Raw genomic sequence first — 19211 nt, forward strand, 5'->3', positions numbered from 1 at the left:
GTTCACGATGGCGGCAACCACAACTGGTCGCTGCCATCGTGAACATGGCGCCAAAGTTTCATTTGTGGCTTGTGGGGGGCGGAGAGGGGAGTGAGCACCACGGCCGTGCTCGGGAGGGGACTGGCCCGCGATCGGTGCCCACCGATCGTCGGGCCGGCGTCTCCAAGAGACGCACTCTTCCCCTCCGCAGCCCCGCACGATCAAGGCGCCACGTCTTGCGGGGCAGTGGAGGGAAAGACGGCAACCGTGCATGTGCGGGTTGGAGCCGGCCAAACTGTGCATGCGCGGCTGACGTCACTTAGGCGCCGCCATCGCGTCATTCTCGGCGCGCTGCCTTGACGCAAGCGTAAGGCCCGGTGGCCGAGATTTACGGAGCGCCGTTCCTAGCCCCCTGGGGGGGGGGGGGTGAATAGGGTGCGAGGAGCGGCCTTCCCGATGCCGCGCGGGAGCGGAGAATTCCGCCCGCAGTTCTTTTTTTTGTCAATTAAGGGACAATTTAGCATGGCCAATCCACCTACCCTACACATCTTTGGGTTGTGGGGTGAAACCCATGCAGACACGGGGAGAATGTGCAAACTCCACATGGACAGTGAGCCAGGGCTGGGGTCGAACTCGGGTCCTCAACAGCGTGAGGCAGCAGTGCTAAGTACTGTGCCACCGTGCCGCCCCAGATCATTAACTAGTTTGACAGCCTTTGCCTCTGAATGGAATAGTATTTTCAATTATGCAAGATATCTCAAGAAGTGCGTACTTGCTTAGATTCATTATTTGAGTAAATACAAAATAATTAATCATGCAAAATTTACCTGTTTTGATTTCTTTTTCTAAACTTTCTAAGCTGTTGCAGTTATCATCATGTGCTGTCACTGTCACATTGTACCACTCGTCACAATGCAGATCAATGATTTCACACCATGTATTTGAGGTGATGCAGGAGTGTTGTTGTCCATCTCTGCCTGCAGCGTTGGCAGTGTATAATCCTGAACCATTACTGGAGTTCCAGGACACCAATGCAATGTTAGTAGTGCAGTCCAGCGCAGCATCAACATTCTGTGGGGTACATGGTTCTGAAAATATATCCATTAATCTCATTAGCATAAATCAGAAATCATTGAATACTGTTTACTACAGGCCTTGTACTTCAGTGTTAGCGTCCCTACTTCTGGGCTGGAGGCTCAGGATTTGTTGGCCATGGAAGGAGTGTTTGTGACTTGGTTCAACAGACTGATAATCAGCCCCAAATCCTCCCACCACCTGATCACTTTTCCCCAAATGGAACAAAACTGTGTGCGAAGATGCACCAAAAAAAAGCGATTTAATCATGTTGGTGTTATGTACTGTTGGCCTGTCAGAGAGTGGATGAGAACAATTGATATTGTGTCTGGTCTGATACAAGTTTCCTGGGCTGGATTCTCCGATTTTGGGACGATGTCCGGAGGATCCGTGGTGTTTTACGTGGGAAACATCGGCGAGGCCCCAACAGCGATCCTCCGCCCGATGAGGGGCTAACAGCCGTACCATGTAGAACGCACGGCCTTCCTTATATAAACGCCTGGAGAATTGCCAGGTCCATGGCCACGCATGCAAAGGTCAACAACCTGCAGCGGTCGAGTCGTACAACGTGGCACCGACCGTGCACCGACCCCACCTGCCAGATATTTCCCCCTGGACACCCCCTCACCACCCCCGGGCCACCTCAGCCTTCGCCGAAGCCCCCCGCCCCGGCCAGCATCATGGCTCCCTCACGACTGTTGGCGACGCTGGACATAGTCTGCAGCTGCCACGCTGAGTTCCGCGACCACTGAGACCACACGTCAAACACACGGTCGGGAACACGGCCCATCGGGGGAGGAGCATCGGGGGAGGGCCTTCAGGTACCGTCCTGAGGCCGTCCCAACGGTATGAGGCGTACTCCTCGGTGATGTCGTTTTGGAGGGGGTGGAGCATCTAAAAACAGGTGCCGCCCCCGATTCCATTGTGAAAAGCGATTCTCCGCCCAATCACCGATTTGGAAATCGGCGTCGGGGAACGGGGAATCCCGCGACCTGTGTTTGGATTCACTCTTTAAAAGCTCAGAGCGGCTCCATTCACACTACACTGAGGCCCAGTTGCAACCTTGCTGTTTTCCTCAGGACGCATAAAGTTCAAACCATAATGGTTAAATTCCCCAGTAATTACAGTGTATTAATATGGGATAGTTTGTGTTTCTTACAAGTAAGTGAGCATCGCAAACATTTATTCCCCATCCCTGATTGATCTGACCCAGTGATGATCCAACTGAGTGGCCTGCAAGGTTACTTCAGAGGTACTGGAGTCACAGAGACAAAACTGGGAACAGACAACAGGTTTCCTTCCCCAGAAAGGGTTCAAAATACACAAGGGCAGCAGGGAAATTTGCCCACACAAACTTTCAAAGGGCCTGGGAAAATTCAATCACGGGGGCGACCAATGAAAGAAAAGTCACTCCGTACTTGGAAGTGACTGAACCCCCAAGGAGCTGCCCCTCCAATCACAGGCAGTTTCTCTCCCATACTTGTTCCATCACAAGTGAGCCTATCAGCAGTAAATACGAGAAACAGCCTGTGATTGGAAAAGCAGTGGCATATCTGCCTGAACACCGGACTGATGGCAATGAGAGAGGCTGCAAAGTGGAGAGATTGCAAAGAGGACAGACAACAGGGGAGTTCCTCATGTTTCCATAATTCTGATATAGGACGTCATTCTCTGCTCCCCGCCACTAAGATTGGGAATCCCGATCGGGGGAGAATCCCATGTCGTCCCAAAAACAGGATCAGCGTTGGGCAGCAGACCCATTCCCAGTCTCCATTCCCACCCTGCGCTGATTGGAACATGCAAACAGCTCGTAAGCATTCATTTGTATGCGATGAACAGATTGGAAGCCAGAATATCCACCATCCCCCCTCCCTGTTATGCTGCGACCACCCAAAGTGGGAACTCCCCCCATCAGGCGGTCTTTGGTGTAAATATTGACAAACGCTGTCCTGGCACGCTGGACACTGAGGGAGGTCAAGTAGGTTAGCTCAGCTTATGTGTCCCTCTGCCACTGCCAGACTGTAGAGGGAGGGTCGCTCAAAGATCCTGAGGGTTAGGTGGACTCAGGCTAGGAGTGAGAGGTTGATGCTGGGGCCCTCCCCTGGGAAGGGGTCCCGTGTCTGGACTTTCCCTTCCAGCCCTGGGCAACCAGAAGATCACTCTTGGCATGGTGATCTCAGGCAGCCTTGCCTGACCTGTTTGAACTTTGAAGTGGTCTTTTTACTCTAAACTGCTCTTCATGACAGCTGATGAGCAGATCAGACAGTTCATGCAAACCAGGAAGGATTTTGCTTTCCTCACATTTTCTCCCTCAGCCCTCTGCATTTATAACTGCTGCTTTTTGGAGAGTCTGAGCCTCCCTCATTTTAGAGGGCAGACCACATTACTGTGGGTCTGGAATCACGGGTAGGCCAGAGCAGAAAGCAAGGACATTGGGGCCGGATTCTCCGACCCATCACCGGGGGGCAGCGTGAATCCCGTCCCCGCCGTCCGCCAAATTCTCCGGCACCAGAGATTAGGAATCGGGCCGCGCCAGTCGGCAGGCACCCCCCACCCCCCCCCACCGGCGATTCTCCAGCCTGCGATATGCCGAAGTCCCGCTGATTCTACGCCAATCCCGCCGGCGTAAATTGGACTAGGCCCTTACTGGCAGGAACTGGTGGCGCAGGCGGGCTCCGGGGTCCTGGGGGCGTGGGGCGATCTGGCCCCGGGGGGGGGGGGGGATGCCCCCACGGTGGCCTGGCCCGCGATCGGGGCCCACCGATCCGCAGGCGGGCCTGTGCCGTGGGGGCACTCTTTTCCTATGCGCTGGCCATATAAGCCTCCACCATAGCCGACGCGTTGGTGAACCCCCCCCCCCCCCGCGCCTGCGTGAGGATGACGTCAGCAGCAGCTGACACTCCCGCACATGCGCAGACCAGCGCCGGCGCGGTGCCAAAGACCTTCCACGGCTGCCGGCGGGTCGCCAACCACTCCAGGGCAGGCCTAGCCCATAAAGGCGCAGAGGATTCCGCACCTTTGGGGTGGCCCCACGCCAGAGTGGTTCACGCCACTCGCCCCACTGAGACCCCCGCCCCGGTGGGACCCCCGCCCCGCTGGGTATGGGAGAATCCCGCCCCAGGAGCAGGATTCTGTGACCCTGAGACTAAATGTTGACGCCGTCGGAAACACCGTCGTGTTTCTCGACGCCGACAACGTGGCCTCAGCATCAGCAATTATGGCCCCTACAGGTGACCAGCATGACACTGGAGTGACCCACGCCGCTCCAGCTCCGGGATCAATTGGGCGCCGTGGGATCCACGCAGGCGCAGTGGCACCGGCGCCAACGCGCACATGCTCAGTGGCTTCCTTTAACGCACCGACCCCGACGCAACATGGCGCAGGGCTGCAGCGGCCGGCGCAGAAGAAAGGAGGCCCCCAGCCAGAGAGGCCGGCCTGCTGATTGGTGGGCCCCGATTGTGAGCCAGGCCACATTGGAGGCCCCCTCAGGGTCGGACCCCCCCCCCCCCTCCCCCCCCAGGCCACCCCCCCCCCCCCCCCCCCCCCCCCCCGACCCTTCCACACCGAGTTCCTTGCCGGCTGAGAGCAGGTATGAACAGCGCCGGTGGGACTCGGCTTTTTTACGACGGCCGCTCGGCCCATTCTGGGCCGAGAAACGGTGAGGAGCCACCCGCTTAGAGTGGCCCCCGACTGGTGCCGTGCCAACCACACTCCACTGTGCAGAGAATTGCATGCCGGTGTCGGGGCGACATGGCGCGATTCGCGCCAGTCGCCGGGATTCTCCTGTCCGGCCCCGGGCTGAGAATCCCGCCCCAGATTTCCTTCCCAAATTTCCTAATGGATCAAGATATTATCCAGATCTTGGCAAAGGATTTAGTCAATAGAACATTGGCTTGCTCGGAGACAGAAACTGAAAGTACCTGTGCTGATATCAAAGCTGCGACTTGGTGTACTGTCACACGACTGGCCTTGTGCAATTACGACGATAGTGTAAGTCTGTCCACAAGTTAGGTCAGACATTTCACAGCTCCTGTTTGTGGTACTGCATGATTTTCTGAGGCCATTGTTTCCCTCTGCTGTTGCAATGTACAGCACCGCTCCAGTGCTCCGATTCCATGAAACCAACACAATACCAGTCGCACAGTTCAGATTAGCTTCAACATCCTGTGGTGCGCATGGTGCTGAAAGATAGCAAAGAAGAAAATCAGATCACAGTTTATGCATCAAAGTCAAACCATCTGCCAACATTCAGCACCATGGCTCACAGAGAATGGACACCTGAGTCAGATGAGAAGAGGTACCAGAACCTATGAAACCATACCTGAGCAGCAGTCAACACGCTTAGGAGAAATAGGCTGGAAGAAATGTGTGAATATTAGCTACAGTTCCCGGAACCCTCGTCTTTGTAGAAAAATTATGCATTTAATTAGCATTTTCTACAAACGCTTAGAACTAGAATGAAGAAGGTAATATTTTTCTTACATGAGAAATATATGCTCAAACAAGAAATAAGTGAATTATGAATAAATAATATCCCCCATTTTACTCGTGTAAATTCAAAAGTCTAGCATGTTTAAAACAACTCCAGTCTTAGATTTTCCCTCAGAGTTAGAATGATCAGGTGAACGTCTTGGTTTCTGATCCTCCTCAACACAATAACATCTGACTGGGTTATGTTTTGATTGGGAGACCAAAGATGGCAGGTTTGTAGTGCATTGCTTCTTGGGTAGGGTTGGTTTAAGCAACTTTTAAACAATTTATATTGGAGGTAAGGCTGATCTGATTGTGGCCTTAACTCCTCTTTTCCGCCTGTCCTCCATAACCTTTGGGCACGATTCTCTGGCTTTGTTTTGCTCTCGCTCAAGCGTAATGAAGCTGATGATTAGCGGGAAAGGCCAAAAACGAGATCAGCATCAGGTGCCAAAGAGTTTGTGATGCATCCGGCCTGCTCCCATAGGCGAAATTGGAATCTCGCCATAGCGTGGTGAGAAACCAATTATCACCACTTAAGCCGCATTTCCATACAATTAACGAGAGCGATTCCATATCCAAAGGCCTCCTGTCATTCAGCAGCTTCCCCAGCAAGTGCTCACGCTGGCGTCCATTAGTGCTCCTTTTGAAAAACGTGAACCTGGCAGAAGGGCTTCTGTGAGCAGCCATCTTTGCTCACGTGCAAAGAGTCCACGGGGTGTTGGGCTTGCCACACCTGTGCTCTGTGGGGGGTGGGAGACCCTCATGGTTAAGTGAGCTCTTCAGACAAGTGTATTCCATGGGTGGACGGGCCATGCAGCATGTGGGAGTCAATGCCTAGCATCCCAATCACACCCTGATGGCTTGAGCACTGCGGGAGGCAACACCACACATACAACATCCGAACACCCAGGAGATGGGACACAGCTCCGGGGACATGTCCACGGCCGGAGGGTGGGTCAGCGATAAGGGGAGGGGGTGGGGGGAGATGCCTGGAGAGATGGGCAAAGGGTCCAGGGGTCAGCCCGCATTGCGGAAGCAAGTGTCAGAGGCATTATAATGGTTTTGCGAAAAGATGTTTAATGTGTTGATCCCACTTCCGATGGTGCTTCCCCCACCCCCACCCAGCGCTGGCCCTAGGGTTGCTGGCGCCCCGGGCAAGCTGAACTTCGGCGCCCTTCGGGCGGGGGCGGGCCCGGGGGGGGGGGGCGGGGCCGAGGCCGAGGGGGGGCGGGCCGTGGGGGGGCGGGCCGAGGGGGCGGGGCGGGCCGAGGGGGGGGGGGCGGGCCGAGGGGGGCGGGACGAGGGGGGGGCGGGCTGGGCTGATGGGGGGGCGGGCCGGGCCGAGAGGGGGGGGGGCGGGCCGAGGGGGGGGGGCGGACGGAAGGGGAACGGGGGGGGGGGCGGCGGACGGAGGGGGGGCGGAAGGCTGGTTGGCGCCGGCCAACTGCGCATGCGCGGGACCCGAGTCTCTGGCGCCCCCGAGCACATTGCGCCCCGGGCGACTGCCCGAGTTGCCGGTACCTTGGGCCGGCCCTGCCCCCACCCCCCAACACACACCCTCCCTCCACCAACTCCGCCCTACCTCCTCCACCCTCCCCGGTGCCCTCAGTGCTTGGCCCTCCCAGCTCTGCCACTACGTCTTGGTGATTCCTCAGCATGCACATCTGAGATGGAGGCAGCCAGCTGCTTACCTCGTCCTGTGGTCTTTGATGCCCCGGGCTCCGGGGCCGGAGGGCCCCGGCTCACTTGTCTGCGGCAAATGCACAGCCCTGCCTCTCTGTCCTGTCTGCGGACTGCGAGACGTGACCTCATTAGAGGGGTGGAACTCGGGAGTGCTGGTGGCCACCGTCGCCACTCAATGGGACAGGTCTGGCTTGGCACCCGGCACCCCTTCCTCCTTATCGGTGCCCTTAGGGCCCTGGGGTCCACCTTGTGTCGGAGGAGCAGCTGGTTCGAGCCCTGGCTGCCCCAGCGTCATCTGGCTCTGACAGCCCTGGTGGTTCTCCATGGTCTGCACCATTGGGTCGATGCCCTCGGCGATGCTCCTCAGTGATGGGGTCATGCTCTGCAGCGCCTCACCTATGCCCACCTGTGACTGGGACAAGCTCTGCAGCGCCTTGGCCATGCTCATCTGAAAGCGGGATATTTTCTGCAGAACCTCATCAAGATCGGCCGGGTACTGGGTCACATAAGATAAAGATGCATGGCATTAAGGGTAAAAGTAGTAGCATAGATAGAGGATTGGTTAATTAATAGAAAGCAAAGAGTGGGGATTAATAGGTGTTTCTCTGGTTGGCGATCAGTAGCTAGTGGTGTCCCTCAGGGATCCATGTTGGGCCCACAATTGTTCACAATTTACATAGATGATTTGGAGTTGGGGACCAAGGGCAATGTGTCCAGGTTTGCAGACGACACTAAGATGAGTGGTAAAGCAAAAAATGCAAAGGATACCAGAAGTCTGCAGAGGGATTTGGATAGGTTAAGTGAATGGATTATGGTCTGGCAGATGGAATACAATGTTGACAAATGTGAGGTTATCCATTTTGGTAGGAATAACAGCAAAAGGGATTATTATTTAAATGATAAAATATTAAAACATGCTGCTGTGCAGAGAGACCTGGGTGTGCTAGTGCATGAGTCGCAAAAAGTTGGTTTACAGGCGCAACAGGTGATTAAGAAGGTGAATGGAATGTTGCCCTTCATTGCTAGAGGGATGGAGTTTAAGACTAGTGAGGTTATGCTGCAATTGTATAAGGTGTTAGTGAGGCCATACCTGGCGTATTGTGTTCAGTTTTGGTCTCCTTACCTGAGAAAGGACGTACTGGCACTGGAGGGTGTGCCGAGGAGATTCACTAGGTTAATCCCAGAGCTGAAGGGGTTGGATTACGAGGAGAGGTTGAGTAGACTGGGACCGTACTCGTTGGAATTTAGAAGGATGCGGGGGGATCTTATGGAAACATTTAAAATTATGAAGGGAAGAGATAGGATAGATGCGGGCAGGTTGTTTGAACTGACGTGCCAATAATAATTACTAAAGTTCGGTAGCACCAGCCCGCCCTCCCCCCGGCTATGCTTCATAGAACATAGAACATAGAACAGCATCCCCTTTTTTACTCGCAAGGTCTTACCCACCCATACAAAGCCACAGATCACCTTGTTGACTCGTTTAACGTGGCTGTCTACTTTTTATTGGATTATCTTCCAACTATAATAACCTATGGCAAATCCATGTACAAGTATTTTAATAACTAATTAAAAACACATTTTTATTACCTGATTGGATTTCAAAAGGATCACTTTGTACACCGTGACATTTTCCATCCAACGCTTTTACAGTTATGGTGTATTTGTGACTGCAGTGCAGTTGTCCAATTTCACAATGTGTACTCGATGTATTGCACCAGTAAACCTCGCCATCTTGATTTCTTGCTGTTGCAATATATGACGCTGCACCCTGACTCTTCCCCCAGGATATAGTGGCAGAACTGATGTTGCAATGCATAACTGCTGTGACATTGGTGGGAAGACATGGTGCTACATGTTGGAAAACACAATTGCAGAAGTAAGATTTTAAATGGAAAACTAAGCACACAGCCTATGATTTCACCAATAAAATAACATTAATATATCATATATCATATCATGTTGTGTGTAATGAGGCAAACGTTAGGGAACTTAAGGTGAAGGATCCCGCCCACTGGAAAATGAGGCTGGAGAAGTAATAACGGGGAACATTGATATGGCAGAGGAACTGAATAGGTACTTTGCATCAGTCTTCATGGTGGAGACACCAGTGGCATACCAGAACTCCAAGAGCGTCAGGGGGCAAAGGTGACTGTAGTGGTCTTCACTAAGGAAAAATGCTGGAAAGCTGAAAGGTCTGAAGGTGGATAAATCACCTGAACCGGATGGACTACACCCCAGAGTTCTGAAGGAGATAGCTGAGGAGATGGTGGAGGCATTGGTGGTGATCTTTCAGGAATCACTGGAGTCAGAGAAGGTCCCAGAGGACTGGAAAATGGCTAATGTAACACCATTGTTTAAGAAGGGAAAATTACAGGTCAGTTAGACTGACTTCAATCGTTGGTAAGACCTTAGAATCCATTATTAAGGATGAGATTGCAGAGTACTTGAAAATGCATCATAAAACAGGGCTGAGTCAGCACGGCTTCAAGGGAGGTCATGCCTGACAAATCTGTTAGAATTCCTTGATGAGGTAACAAGGAATTTAGACAAAAGAGAGCCAGTGGATGTGATTTCCAGAAGGCCTTTGACAAAATGCCTCATAGGAGGCTGGTGAATAAAATAAGAGCCCATGGTGTTAGGGCAATGTAGTGGCATGGATAGAGGATTGGCTGACTGACAGAAGGCAGAGAGTGGGAATAAAGGGGTCCTTTTCAGGATGGCAGTGACTAGCGATTTTCCACAGGGGTCAGTGTTAGGATATACATTGATGGTCTGGAAGAAAGAACTGAGGGCACTGTAGCTAAGTTTGCAGATGATGCAAAGATATGTAGAGGGACAGGTAGTATTGAGGAAACGGGAAGGCTGCAGAAGGTCTTGGACAGGCTCGGGGAGTGAGCAAAGAAGTGGCAGATGGAACACAATGTGGAAAAGTGTGGTGAGGTTATGAACTTAGGTAGGAAGAATAGGGACATGGATTATTTTCTAACTTGGAAAAGGCTCGGAAATCTGAAGCACAAAGGGATTTGGGAGTCCTAATTCAGGATTCTCTTCAGGTTAACATGTAGGTTCAGTTGGCAGTTAGGAAGGCAAATGCAATGTTAGCATTCATTTTGAGAGGGCTAGAATACAAGAGCAGGGATGTACTACTGAGGCTGCATAAGGTTCTGGTCAGACCCCATTTGGAATATTGTGAGCATTTTCAGCCCCATATCTAAGGAAGGATGTGCTGGCCTTGGAGAGGGTCCAGAGGAGGTTCACAAGAGTGATCCATGGAATGAAGGGCTTGTCATATGAGGAGCGGTTGAGGACTCTGGGGCCGGGATTCTCCGACCTGGCGTGGGGTCGGAGAATCCCCGTGGGGACGCGAGAATCGCGACTCGCGCCCCGACGCCGGCTTACCGATTCTCTGCTGCCGATTCTCAGGTGCCCGCAGGATCGCCGCCGTGCTGGTCGGGGGCCGTTGAAAGTGGCCCCTCTGGCAATTCTCCAGGCCCCGACGGGCCGAGTGGCCGCCGAGTTCGGTCGAGTCCCGCCGGCATGGGTTACTCAGGTCCCACACGGCGGGACCTGGAAAGTGTGTCTGTGGGTGCTGTCCTGGAGGAGGGACGGGGGGATCCGACCCCGGGGAGGGGAGAAGGGGAGTCCCACATTGGCCTGGCCTGCGATTGGGGCCTACCGATCGGTGGGCGGGCTGGTTCCGTGGGGGCCTATGTTTTCCACGCCGGGTCCTTTTAGGGCTCCGCCATTTTTCCCAAGGGCCGGTGAGGAGATGGAAACCCACGCACATGCGCGGAATCACGCCGGCCGTTTCGCGCATGAGCATAATCACACTAGCCGTAGAATGTATGCGTGAACTTGCGCCGGCCGTTCTGCGCCGGCTGCAGCTGCAGGGACCACTCCGCCGCTGACATAGCCCCCTAGGAAGGGGAGCATTCCCCATTATCGGGGACTGTTGACGCCGGAGTGGTTGGTGCCGGCATCAGAACTTGGCCGCGGGATTGGAGAATCCCGGCCTGGGTCTGTACTCAATGGAGTTAGAAGGATGAGGGGGGAACTCATTGAAATATACTGAATACTGCGAGGCCTGGTTAGAGTGAACGTCGAGAGGATGTTTCCACTAGTAGAAGAGACTAGAACCCAAGGGCACAGCCTCAGACTGAAGGTACGATCCTTTAAAACCGAGATGAGGAGGTATTTCCTCAGCCAGAGGGTGGTGAATCTGTGGAACTCTTTGCCGCAGAAGGACGCTAACTGTCTTTAAGACAGAGATAGATAGGTTCTTGATTAATAAGGGGATCAAGTGTTATGGGGAAAAAACAGGAGAATGGAGATGAGAAACATATCAGCCATGATTGAATGGTGGAGCAGACTTGATGGGCTCAATGGCCTGATTCTGCTCCTATATCTTATGATCTTATATGAAATAAATGCCAAATTATATTTTAAAGTTTTGGCAGGCTGGCAATGGAGGCAGGAATGAGCTGTGGGATGGGTTCCACCTCCATCGGGAAAATCCAGTCCTCGGTCTTTCCTTTGACGGGTGGTAAAATTTGAAGTGAGAAAGGATTAGCTGTCCATTTAATGGGGTACGGTGTGTTTACATTACTGGTCTGGTAACCCAGAGGCCTGGACCAATAGTCCAGAAAAGATTACTTCAAATACCAGAGTTTGAATTCAGTTTAATAAACAAAATCCATGTGAAGGTGATCATGAAGTTGACAGATTGTTGTAAAATTGGCAACTGGTTTGTTAATGTCCTATAAGGAGGAAGCTTGCTGTCCTCCCCATTCTGGCCTGCATTTGACTCCAGGCGGCGATCAACATGGCTGACTCATTTGTACATTCTCCCCGTGTCTCATGGGTCTCACCCCCAAAGATGTGCGGGTTCGGTGGATTGGCCATGCTAAATTGCCTCTTAATTTGAAAAAAAATAATAATTTGGTACTCAAAATTTATTTTTAAAAAACATAGCTGACTCTTATACTGCCCTCTGAAGTTCACTATTATCAGTTGTATCAAACTGCCATTTTACCTACTACCATCTTGTCAGGGAAGCCAGGCATAGCAATAAATGCCAGGCTTGCCAGTGATGCCCATTTCCTAAGAATGAATGCGAATCAGGCAGGGTATGTACTAGATGTCTAGTACAAGAGTGCTTGATTCTCACCCCGACAATGATGGAATTAAATCCACCCCATAACCATAGGAGATAGATTATTAAAAAATATATTCTGAAATTAACAGTAAAGAATTCATTATGAAGTGTAAAGTTCATTTCCAAATCATTCTTCTGCTTTAATTTGTTGCTGAAGATAAAAAGTTGTACCAATAATACACATCTATTGGCTAATTGAATAGGTGCAACACTGCAGTTTACAGTGTCACTGACAGTGTAAGTGTTACCTGTATGAACTCTGAAGCCGGAATTCACTGCACTCTCACACATAGCATTGGCAGCTTTGACAGTGAAGCTGTATTCTTGGCCACAGTGCAGCCCTTGGACTTCACAGAATGTGTCACTTGTATTGCATGTAACATTATGTCCATTGCCTCCTTCTCCAATGGCAAAGTATGACTGTGCCCCATCAGTGTGTCCCCAGTGAACTGATGCACTGTTTTTGTCACAGGCCACAGAGACGTCAATGTGCTGTGGAGCGCATGGTGCTATTAACATGAGGGAAACCAAAAAAAAATGCCGACATTATAAATGACAGACAATGAGGTTGCTTTACATTAGTGAGAGATGTCTACTCATTAGCAATATCCAAGACTGCTCATTCAAGACAATGATAGCTTCTTAGTAACATTAAGGCAGAGCTCTTCTACTTACCTACAAGTGTTCCGTCTATTTGTGTGCAGCTTACAACACACACCCATCAACTGTAAGCAGTGATGTCCACTGATTGGAAGGCTTCAAAATCTAGCACTGCTCGAGTTCCTAGACATTTCATAATGAGGCAAACTTCTAATGCCATCATGTAAAATAATTCTTAATAAAAAAGTACCAAATTGAAATACCTGAAATTAAATATGCTACCTCGCTGTCATAGGTATAGCTTAGGTTTTCTTATTTAATTGTTTAGTTAATGCATCCACTGTAATTTATTCAATGCGTCTCATGCAAATCATTTTTTAAAAAGGGAATTAGAATGGTTCGAAGGTTTGTTTGAACAAAGAATAACAAAGAACAGAGAACAATACAGCACAGGGACAGGCCCTTCGGTCCTCCAAGCCTGTACCAGTCATGATTCCACCCTTGGCCAAAACCCTCAGCACTTCCTAGTGCTGTATCCCTCGACACCCATCCTATCCACGTAGAAAAAACAAGCCTGTAATTGTGGGTGGGATTCTCCGCCGCGGAATGGTCCATTTTGCCGGCACCTGGGGGTTTCCCAACGGCATGGGGCTGCCCCACAGTGGGAAACCCCATTAACCGGCTGAATCCTGCCGGCGTGGTGAGGCAGAAATGTGGCGCAGCAGGGCGGAGAATCCCGCCCTATATCTCTAGAAGGAAAGTTGCATTTTATTTGGCTTCATTTTAAGATGGTGTATATAGCATATTAATTTGCTGTAATGCATGGCCTTATAATAACAATGGTAGAAAACATTAAAATATATCTCATTTGCCTTGTATATTGTGTACTCTTTAATTGGGAATCTCCATTCTGTGACAGTCATGCCTTCCGCTTCACATATTTACCAAAAGGTGGAGCTTCATAAACTGCAGCTCTCCATATTCATCCTTTCAACATCACTAATGCCACTCCAGATAAATTTGCTTGTTTCGATATCCCATGGGCAAAACTATGGATAATCCTTTAATAGTGAGAATATGTACTCCTCTGCTCTTAGTTACCATATATTGCACTGTTTAATAATAATAAATATTCTGCCAGGCTCAGCCGGATACAATTTAAGGTGGTTCACCGGGCACACATGACGGTGGCCCGGATGAGCAGGTTTTTTGGGGATAGAGGACAGGTGTGTCAGGTGTGCAGGAGGGCCTGTAAATCATGCCCACATGTTTTGGGCATGTCCGAAGCTTAGGGGATTCGGGCAGGGATTTGCCGATGTCATGTCCACGGTGCTAAAAACGAGGGTGGCGCCGAGTCCGGAGGTGGCGATCTTTGGAGTGTCATTAAGTGCTAGAACAGAGTCCAGGGGGTGAGAGATTCTGGCGTTTTGGCCTTTGCCTCCTTGGTAGCCCGGAGACGGATCTTATTGGCGCAGAGGGACTCGGAGCCCCCGAATTAAGGGATATGGGTTAGCGACATGGTTGGGTTTCTCAGGCTTGAGAAAATCAAGTTCGCCCTGAGAGGGTCAATGTTAGGGTTCGATCTTCTTCGGGGAAAACTAAACTGTTAGCAGATACAATAAGAGGGGGGATTAGGGAATAAGTGGGTGGGGGAATTAGTTTAGTTTAGTTTAATTTAGTTTAGGTGGGATCAGCGAGAGGAGATGAAGGGACTTGGGGTTTGTTTGTACAAGCTATGTTGGTGGGATATGGTTATTGGTTGGGGGGGGGGGGCTGTTACACATTGAATTATGTTTTCATTTGTATTTGTATCTTTTGCTGTTATAAAACCAGAAATGCCTCACTAAAATGTTTGTGTAAAAAAAATGATAAATATTTGACTGGGTGATTCCTTTATGTGATTCCATACTTTGTTGATGAATTAACCAAACCGCAGCGCAGTCTGTTAAGGTTGAAAGCCGCCCAAGTTTCAGCTCTGTTTGAACATAAATGCGCATTTCCATGTGCAAGATACACTGCTGAAAACAGACAGTTGTCCTTCTCTTGGACTTAAATTGTGAATGGAATGTATGTAATCCTTTTAGAAAGTTATGCCCACCTGTTTGAAGTTGAATGTTGTGACTACTATTACTCCCGCAGTTCTCGGACAGTGCCTTTACTGTTACTTCATATGTCTGCCCACACCACATCTCAGGCAGGTCACAGTGTGTTTCCGTTGTGTTGCACCAAGTCGTGTGCCCGTTATCCGTTTGCGCTCTAGCAGCGTACAGTTCTGCCCCGTCGCTTTCTTCCCAAGTCACCAACGCTGTGTTACTTTCACATTGCAGAACAGCTTCCACAACCCCCGGCGCACAAGGTGCTTCAGAAACAAAAATACATCACAATAATAGTTCACATTGGTTCTGTAATTTCATTTTACATAGAAGTCTCCTTTCTAATTCCACAGACACTGAGGGCGGGATTCTCTCAGGTTGGGGCTAGGCCGGAGAATCCCCGCGACCGCCGTGAATCGCGCCACGCCGCCTAGACGCCGGGATGCGATTCTCCGCAGAGCGGACAATCGACGCCATTGGCGCCGGCATGGTTGGCGCGGCGATTCTCGGGATGGGCTCAGCGGCCGTCGTAAAAAAAATGGAGTCCCGCCGGCGCTGTGCACACCTTCTCTCAGCCGGCGGGACCTCAGCGTGGAAGGGGGCGGCCTGTGGGGAGGGGGTGGGGGGGGGGGGGGCACGGCGGTCCAACCCTGGGGGGGGCCTCCGATGTGGCCTGGTCCACGATCGGATCCCACCGATGGGTGGGCTGGCCTCTCAGGCTGGGGGCCTCCTTTCTTCCGCGCTGGCCCCTATAGCCCTGCGCCATGTTGCATCGGGGCCGGCGTGGAGAAGGGAGACACTGCGCCTGTGCGCGTTGGTGCGAGTGTCACTGCGCATCCGCGGACCCCGCAGCGCCCAGTTCACGCCAGGATCAGCAGCTGTAGTGGCGTGGTTTGCTCCAGTGCCGTATTGGCCCAATTGCTGATCCTGAGGCCATGTTGGCGCCGTTGAGAAACACAACAGCGTTTCCGACGGCATCAGCACTTAGCCTCAGGATCACAGAATCCCGCCCTGATAATGTCATATTGGAGTGAAAGCTGTAAAGTGTGCCAGTGAAGACATAAACTGGCAAGATGAAGGAACAATCTAATTCAAGTGTGTTGGACACTAATGGGTTTTCTCTGGTTTTATACTTTTCTGATTACACTCCATTCCTATCTGTTTTCCGCACTAGTTTTCCAAGTTTAACCATGATAATCCCAGCTTCTGCTCTTTCATAGTTGGCCATTTTCTTTAGCTATTCTATCCAATTATATTTATTTATCAATATATTATGCACATATCCACATACAAAGTATAGACACTGAGCAAGTGATTTCAGAGCAGTATTATGTGGACATCAATTTGCAAGGGACAGTCAGGGCCAGCAGCTGCTACCTGCATGACCCACAAAGGTTTCCTCATTGGTATCATTGAAGAAACCTGCATAAGTTATACAGCTAGCAGCTGGTGACACTGTCTGCCTCTGGGGAATCTATGTAGTCCACATAACACCGCTTTGAAACAAGCCAACTTTTGACTCTGTGCGTCCGCAAGGACACTTTTTATTGAAAATTCATTATATAAAAATGAAGGAAAAGATGGCAAATGTAGGAAATACTCAGCAGCTCATTAAAAGTTACCACTGTGTGGTGATATGATCTGCATACTCGTCTGCCATTGGGCCAGTACGTCGGCTTACCATTGGCCCTGGTCGGTCATGTGCCTCTCGACCGATTGGCCGAGAGGCTGAGTTAACCACTCCTCTATTAACGAGGTATAAATGCTCAGATGCCTGACGATCGTCCTTTTCCACTGTAGACGATCGCAGAGCTGTGTTCTAGTCAATTAAAGCCAGACTTTGGTAAATCACTCGCCTCGCGTACAATCGATGGTACATCACACTGAAAGATAAATGTTTCTCACTATAGGTGCTGACTGCCTATTTCCAGCATTCCTGGTTTCTGTTTCACTAAAACGTGCCCAATTTACCATCCCCATGTACAGATCTAGATGGCAGAGATATTGCTGATGTCTACTTCTGTCCTCACGCTACTTTTAACACTGGCTGCTGATTGGGGCAGCATAGTAGCATAGTGGTTAGCACAAATGCTTCACAGCTCCAGGGTCCCAGGTTCGATTCCCGGCTTGGGTCACTGTCTATGCGGAGTCTGCACGTTCGCCCTCTGTGTGCGTGGGGTGCTCCGGTTTCCTCCCACAGTCCAAAGATGTGCAGGTTAGGTGGATTGGCCATGATAAATTTAGGTGGGGTTACTGGGTTATGGGGATAGGGTGGAGGTAGGGTGCTCTTTCCAAGAGCCGGTGCAGACTCGATGGGCCGAATGGCCTCCTTCTGCACTGTAAATTCTATGAAATAAATTCTATGAAATCAGGAATGGCAATCCAAGCAATGCTTTCTGCTTTCCTAGTCTACACTGAAGTCGACTGTGATGTTCCTATTAGCACGCAGGCTGCGAGCAACTAACCCCATTGCAGACCAAGACAGAACATAAAGCCTCCCTGGTCTGAATGGCCAAGTATCTTAGCAAGTGGCCTGCATCAAAATGGGAGCAGCAAGGCGCTTTCCCACGAAGATTATGCTCCTTTGGGCTGATTTAGCTCAGTTGGTTTGTGATGCAGATTGAGGCCAACAGCGCGGGTTGAATTCCTGTACCGGCTGAGATTATTCATGAAGGCCTCGCCTTCTCAACCTTGCTTCTCGCCTGAGGTGTGGTGATCCCCAGGTGAAATCACCACCAGTCAGCTCTCCCCCCTCACAGGTAAAAGCAACTTGTGGTCATCTGGGGTTATGATGACTTTAACTTTACACTGCTTTAATGACTCATTTAGGAAGACATACTTCTCTGCGAAAGCTTTCACTTAATTTCAGTATTTCATGCTGGATTGAAAAGTTTTGAAATTAACCTGCAAATATTTAAGGTTTTTGTTAAAACAATGCTTTTCTTTATTATTAGGTATTACTTGACAGCGAGACTGCTAATAGAGCCAGACTATTACCTGTCTCCATCTGCTGACTGTAACTTTCAGAGATGTTACACATGTCATTGAGTGCTAGAACAGTGACAGTGTATTTGTGACCACATTCCACAGACACTAATTCACAGTTGGTGCCTGTTGTCATACAAGAATCCACATGGCCGTCAGTTGCTTCTGCTGTTGCGATGTATGTTAATGCCCCATGACTGAGATCCCATGACACCATTGTAGTTCTTGTCTCACAGTCAACATAAGCTGTGACATTCTGCAGATCACATGGTGCTGAAATGTGAATGAGAATATTTTTTTAGCCATAGAAAACAGATATTTTGTTAAATTGTTGAACAAAATGTAGCTTGATGAAAGAGAGTTTCAAAATAATCTGATTTTACTTGAATGTATGTTATTGAATGTAAATTTTGTTAAGCTGGATTGGAAATAATTTGAAGTAGTTATTTGTTCTACTTATCTATAAACTGGACAATCAGATTTACATCAATGCCATATATAACTAAATTAGAACGCCTGAGCCTAAATGGCCCCAGGGATTACACCTTACTTTGAATCTCTCTCATGTTTGACTAATAATGCGACCATCAATTCACTCGGAGACTCGAGTCGAAGTGAACAGTGGTTTTAATCAGCTTACAACTTTGCCTGCCTGCGACTGGTACATTACTGAAGGCGGTCCCGCAGGTCAGGTGCTCCTATACTTCGTATAAGGGGCGGAGCTATGGGCGGAGCTCCACATCTCCCCCTGTTGGTGAAGCCACACAGTGGCCCATAGATGGAGCCTACAGGGTTAATGGCATGGCATAATGCAACACAGTATACTGGTGAATTAATAGTGCTTATACATTCACCACAACTAAATTCTGCTATCTGTGTGTCTCTCTCTCTCTACACTTACTCTCTCTTCTTTAATTCACTCTTGTTTGATGTATACAAACACACTGGCCTGACTGAGTTAAATTGTTGCCCGTTTCCATACACATTTTATCCCTTCGTATTGACAGCAGAGCACATCTGTTGGTAATGAACCAGCCAATTGGCTTGGTAGATGCAGGATTAATAAAGGACGATGATTTAACATTCTCTTACCAAAAATTTAGGTAAAATCAGGTGAGAATCTAATTCGGATCATGTTGGCAACCTATAATTACACAACATAATCC

At 50.1% G+C, this 19211-nt stretch overlaps 1 protein-coding gene across 1 annotated transcript in view; it reads right to left on the reverse strand.

The window, feature by feature from the left end:
• The window catches only part of LOC119964226 (receptor-type tyrosine-protein phosphatase beta-like), a 95161-nt gene that overhangs the window by 6066 nt on the left and 69884 nt on the right, over positions 1–19211 (reverse strand). The window contains exons 16-21 of the mRNA XM_038793510.1: positions 18058–18318; positions 15066–15326; positions 12616–12876; positions 8800–9060; positions 4974–5234; positions 807–1067 (exon numbers count right to left, since the gene is read on the reverse strand). Coding sequence (XP_038649438.1) covers positions 807–1067; positions 4974–5234; positions 8800–9060; positions 12616–12876; positions 15066–15326; positions 18058–18318 — 1566 coding nt within the window. The remainder of the gene's footprint in view (positions 1–806; positions 1068–4973; positions 5235–8799; positions 9061–12615; positions 12877–15065; positions 15327–18057; positions 18319–19211) is intronic.

This window comes from Scyliorhinus canicula, chromosome 4, assembly GCF_902713615.1.
Source record: "Scyliorhinus canicula chromosome 4, sScyCan1.1, whole genome shotgun sequence".
Lineage (NCBI taxonomy): Eukaryota > Metazoa > Chordata > Chondrichthyes > Carcharhiniformes > Scyliorhinidae > Scyliorhinus > Scyliorhinus canicula.